This window comes from Peromyscus eremicus, chromosome 5 (assembly GCF_949786415.1).
Source record: "Peromyscus eremicus chromosome 5, PerEre_H2_v1, whole genome shotgun sequence".
In the NCBI taxonomy this organism is placed as follows: Eukaryota; Metazoa; Chordata; class Mammalia; order Rodentia; family Cricetidae; genus Peromyscus; species Peromyscus eremicus.
This window is the reverse complement of record NC_081420.1, coordinates 85,369,760-85,375,182: the sequence shown is the minus strand read 5'-3', so window position 1 is coordinate 85,375,182 and position 5,423 is coordinate 85,369,760. Positions and strand designations below refer to the sequence as shown.

At 54.3% G+C, this 5,423-nt stretch overlaps 1 protein-coding gene across 1 annotated transcript; it reads right to left on the bottom strand.

Moving 5' to 3' along the window:
* Positions 1 to 1,225: 1,225 nt before the first annotated feature.
* Positions 1,226 to 4,381, bottom strand: Pabpn1l (PABPN1 like, cytoplasmic). Its single transcript, XM_059262505.1, has 7 exons — positions 4,139 to 4,381; positions 3,683 to 3,818; positions 3,328 to 3,395; positions 2,651 to 2,757; positions 2,464 to 2,551; positions 1,876 to 2,018; positions 1,226 to 1,350 (listed from the first exon to the last, which is right to left on the bottom strand). The coding sequence occupies exons 1-7, from the start codon at positions 4,379 to 4,381 to the stop codon at positions 1,311 to 1,313; spliced, it is 825 nt and encodes a 274-aa protein (XP_059118488.1). The 3' UTR covers positions 1,226 to 1,310.
* Between the last annotated feature and the right edge of the window lie 1,042 nt (positions 4,382 to 5,423).

Below are 5,423 nucleotides of genomic sequence, written 5' to 3'. Positions count from 1 at the left end.
ACTTGGCCATTAACACAGTGGCTGGAGGCAGGGCTGCTTCCTACAGGCCTGGAAAGAGTCTACTTCAGGCCTTTGCCTTGACCTCTTTGTCTCATGCCTCACCCACTGTTGGGTTTGTGGTCCACTGGCAGTCTGGGATTTTTTTTTTTTTTTTTTGAGACGGGGGTCTTACTGTGTAGCTCTGGTTGTCTTGGAATTCACTATGTAGACCAGGCTGGCCTTGAACTCACAGATCCGCCTGCCTCTGCCTCCCAAATGCTGGGATTAAAGGCATGCACCAGTATGCCTGGCTTTGAAGTTAATTCTTATTATATGTCTTCAGAGACCCTTTTTCAAATAAGGTCACAGGCTGCCTTCAGACTTTGGAGGGGAAGATGTGCTTGCATTTTCGGGGGTACGGTCCACTCCACTGAGGACAAGGGATGTGTGAAAGTGGCTTGGGGAGGCCAAGCATTGATGGAGTCTAGAAAAGGGCAGCAACCTGTTCCCAGAGCAGTCTCCTGGTGTTGGGGGTCGTTTACTCAGCAGCTCTGCTTAAGGAATGAAGGAAGTGAGCATAAGGCAAGGAATGGGGGTGGGTGCACGCAGTGTCTGCACTGGACAAACCTGGGCCTGACCAGCCCTCTTCCTGCTGAGTACAGTGGCGGTGCAGGGTGGCTTGTCTTACACACACACACACACACACACACACACACACACACACACACACAGAGTTTAGAACAGAGGCTCCACCTCTGCTTCCTGAATTGACCAGTTCAGACACCTTCCAGGGCAGGATGGAGGTGAAATCCAGCTATGTCTAGAGAGCCAACTTGGGGCATAGAGGCAAAGTTATGGGGTGGAATTCTGCTCACTGTCTATTGAATCCTAAGGCAGAGCCAGAGCCCCATTTTCTGGACTCAAGGTCACATCCCATTACTACCCTCTCTGTGGAGCTCCATGGAGAAAGGTGCAATGTAAACGTGTGTCTGAGGGAGGATCAAGCAATGAGATTTGTTACATGCTCTTAAAACAGCCAAGTTTAATAATTTATGCTTTACTATTTACTTTATATTTACTATTAACACACATGCCTATTTTTCTTTAAAAGTACTTGAGTATGCTGATCCCAGCTTCCCTGGGCTTTCCTTTCCTCTCCTGCCCTCTGCATCTCCCTGCCCTGTGCCTTCCCACTGTGACCTGGGGGTCTAGGCCACCTTCAAAGGCCCTTGTGGGCTGCCAGGCTTGAAGACCAGTTTGGAGTAAGTGGGAAGACCGCTGTTTACTTCTGACCCAGCTCCTGGCCCCACTTTGAAAACTGGGCCATCTTTTCAATATGGTGAGAACCATGGTGAGACGCGTCCACGGCCCCTGCAGAGAGGGAGGGAGACAAAGGCAGCTGAGTTGCCTTCAGAGGGATAGGCCCGGAGGACACCTGGGCAGGGAGCCTGTGAAGCTGCTCAGGGACTGTGGGAGGCACCTTCTCAGGCTCCCTGCTCTCTTGAGGGAGTGATTCCAGGGGAGGAGGGAGGTCTGAGGCTAGAATTTGCCACACGTGGCCCATGGGCTCAGCTACAGCCTTACCTGTACTTCAGGCCAGAGGAACCTGCTGTGGATCCTACCCTCTATGGCCTATCACCTGCAGAGTCCTAGTGACCAGGAAGGAGTATCCCTACCAGGTAGGAAGGTTGCACAGAGGCTATCCAGGCTAGTAGAAACCATGAACTCTGACTCAGCCCCTTCCCAAGTGCCCTAGCCAGTTAAGGTTCATGTGAGGGGACAACAGTCCTCTCTTAGCATGATGCTGTACAGACTGACTATAGCCAGCATCAGGGTCAGGCTCCAGGAATCTTGCTGCTCAGATCTCCAGACTCAGACTCGCACGGGCCCACTTACCGGCTTTGTCCATGGGGTCGGAACCGAGATCTTCGATGGAGGCTGCTGTGCAGGAAGGGCTGAGCCCTGCTGCCCAAGTGTGTCCGCAGCCCACCACGATCTGTGGAGCTGATTCCTGGGAAGTTCGTCCTTTTGGGAAGTACCTGGATGGAACCCATGCCATGGTCCAAGACACTGTTCTGTACCTTTCTTGCCAGGGTGGCCTGAAGCCAGAGTCCAGACTAAGACCAAGGCTTTGGGTTCCTGACCTAGACGTACCATTTAGGCTGAAACTGTCCATCCACCTTCACTTGGATGCAGCTGTGATCACACGGCATGCCTGGTCATGGCCAGTATCCTCTGGCAGAGGAGTCTGGCTCATCTCCCCAAGCCACACCCACACCAAGCTCTACCCTGGGTCTGAGGGTTTCCATCATGCCCTAACTTGAGCAATGCCCACCCAGCTAAGATACCCAAAGGGTCAGGCTGGGTAGTTATGTTTTCTGGGGCAAGTACTCTAACCTCTCTGAGCCTGAAGAATGTGAGTTAATGTGCAAGCAAGGCTCAGTGGTGACTCACAGGTGCATGGAGACACCTGGGGAAACATACCTTGATGATCCGCCCTCGGAAGGTGCTCTCATCCAGATCCACAGCAGCCTGGACAGAGCTCTGGGAAGCGAACTCGATATAGGCATAGCTGGGGGGGGGGGGAGAAAGGTGGGGAACGATAGGGTCAGCAGTAAGAGGCCAGCCCCGCCCTCCCTGCCCTCCCGCTATGCTATAGCCCCACACTGACCCCTTTGGGTGTCCAGAGAACTTGTCGCACAGGATGGTGACCCGGTGAATCTCCCCACAGGGGCTGAAGTAGGCCTCCAGCTCAGCAGCCGAGCCTCCATAATCCACCTGCTCTCAGAAAGGGCACCTGCTGTAAGTGCTGGGCTCTCTCTGTCGACCTCCTTCCGAGGCAGTTGTGTCAGAAAGGGGTTAGAGGGACCCCCAGGGTTGGTTGGCCCCTGGCTGGAAATGGGCTGAGGTTTTACCCACTCCTGCCCAAGGCTGATTGCTGAGAGCCAGTTAAGGGCTTCCTGTGTGGGCAGCTGGTTGTGTCCCAGGTATTGGCTCATGCCAGGTGTGTGGAGCAGTAAATCTCAAGGAACTTCAAACTTCAGAGCGTGTTGAGAAACCAGAATTCTTGACCTTAGCTTCAGCTGAATGGTCAAGGACTGGCCACTACGTGCCTCCATGGGTTTTGCCCAAGAGCTACAACCCACCCTTTCCTCTGCTGCAACTAGCATCAGACCTGCCCCTTCAGTCTAGCCTTGGAGACACTTGAGTTTACAACCCTACAGCCTCCTACCTCAGTCTCCTAGCCAGCCCCATCCAGGGCAGACGTCGATGTGTGTACCCAGCTGAATGCCCTAATTGGAGCCAGATACCACGAGAGGGCTGTGACCTCCCCTATCTGCTACTCACGTTGCCCACATAGACAGATCTGTGGTCAGCCTCCACCTTTTCCTTGGGGGTCCCAGGGAAGAAGTAGCCTGTAGAGAAAACCTCAGGACTATAAGGAGGACCTCATTGAAGAGCCCATTCCTTATGACCCCAGGGAAGGTCACCCAGGCTTCCAAGATCACATTGTGGGTTTGCAAGGCCTGATGCTGTGGGGTGATCTGGAATACTTCCTCAGTAGTCTTCATGTGGAGTCTATGCTGAGTACTTCTCCATTGAGAGCAGTGGGGTTTAGAGTCTTAGCTCAGTGGTCAAGGACTTGGGACAGTTGTCCATCTACCATCTGGGGACAGGGTCAACAAGGGTCCCAGGTTCCTACCTATGGTCTCAGGGCTCAGCAGCTGTCTGACCTCAGCCCCCTCTTCCTCTGTGACCCTTCTTTGCACATAGGATGGCTCCAGTCGGGTCTCAGCATGCTCCATGGCCCACAGCTTCAGCTTGATGGCCTCCAACTCCTGCCGGTTATCCCACAGTAAGCTTGGGGTAGGTGGCCTGCAGGCCCCTCTAGAATGGAGGGCAGGTGTGGCCAGCCCGCCCCGGAAGAGTCATGGCTACTAAGGAATGACCTAGGTCATCCTGTTCTTCCCGTAGCCATAGTCCAGACTAGGGGCTCAGGGCCCAGAAGCCCCTGACACCTCCACCTCAGGACACCTCCTCCTAGTCAGAAAGGCCCGTGTGGTCTGCAGCATTGGCTCTTCCACCTCCTAGTCAGCTGTGCTCCTCACCCCCATGCCCAGGCCCATCCCTGCCTCCATGGGTCATGACGGGGTGCTACCTGGTTGTATACTGGAGACTTGGCCAGGTTTTCTTGCTTCAGCATGGACAGCAGGAAGCCTGCGTCTCCATTTTCCTCAGCTTCCTCCTCACTCTCCACTCTCCTCTCAGCTCCTGGCCCCAAAGGGGTCTTTTCAGCCCTGCCCCAGGCCCCCCAACCTTGGGCCTCAGGATCTGAGGAGACCTTCTGGAGCCAGGCTTCAGTAGGGGGCGGGAAGAGATCATTGCTCAGGAAGGGCCACATGGTATGAAAAAACAGCGGGCTGGGCGAACCTTGGCTCTTCCGGTCTGCTCACCTCCACAGCTGCATCTGCCTTGTGGCTCTCCCTTTAAGTCCTCATCCTGACCAGCTGCTTCTACTAAAGCACACAGGAAGGCCTCCCAGCTTGGGCCAGGCTGTTAAGGGAGAGGTGGTACTATGGGTGTCTGGATACGTTGGGTCAGTTGGAGCAAGGGCCCCTGGGGAGCTAAGAGATCAGGCCTGGCCTCATCCAGAGTAGGGTTCCATATTCTGCCCTAACCATGAGTTCCTCCAAGACGTTTCCCTCCCCACCTCTACGCAGGGCACCTTTAGATGGGAGCCTATTAAACTCCGGCACTATTTAGATGATTCCTTTTGCCATAAGGGAGGCTCAGGCTGAACTGTTCAAATTGGATGGTGGGTACTTGGCGGATGCAGGCAGGCACAGTGGTTTCCAGCCCTGCTCATCTGCTGCTACCCCTCTGCCCTCACCCTACAGGACTGTTGCCAGCCTGCATCCATTGACTCCTTCCTGGGGCGTCCAGAAGAGGGGCGGACCTACTAGCATATTGCTGCCTTTTAGCTAGACACAGGCACTGAGGCTTCTTGAGTCTACTCTGCTGAGCCTCATGCTGTGCGTGTTATTGTGGCGCTGAGGTTTCCACAGGGACCTTCAGGTGACTCCACGTCCTCAGATGCACAGCCACACTTCTGTGACCATGCCCCCAGGCTAGCCAATGGGGTCTTTCTTAGAACCTGGGCTGGGATAGGAGATAGGTTTAGTGGGCTACACTGTATATGTGGAGTTTGGTGACTGACACTTCCCACAACCTGGGGTGGGTGTTGAGGTTGAGAGGCAGAGGTGGGGGGTAGCTGTGGCTGTTGAAGCCGCAGGAAACTGGGCTTCTGACTCCTAACCTGACTTCTTATGTGCTCATTCTGTTCTCCAAAGTAGCTGAAAACTATCATGCCTCATGCAATGGCCCATACTTATACTTAGCACTTGGGCCTCTGGGGCAGGAAGATCACAAGTTCAAGGCCAGAT

Coding starts and splice junctions, on each gene's coding strand:
- Pabpn1l (XM_059262505.1), bottom strand. CDS start 4,381: ATGTGGCCCTTCCTGAGCAATGATCTCTTCCCGCCCCCTACTGAAGCC. Junction 3,819..4,138: donor AGTCTCCAGTATACAACCAG/GTAGCACCCCGT, acceptor GATAACCGGCAG/GAGTTGGAGGCCATCAAGCT. Junction 2,758..3,327: donor GATCTGTCTATGTGGGCAAC/GTGAGTAGCAGA, acceptor TTCTGAGAGCAG/GTGGATTATGGAGGCTCGGC.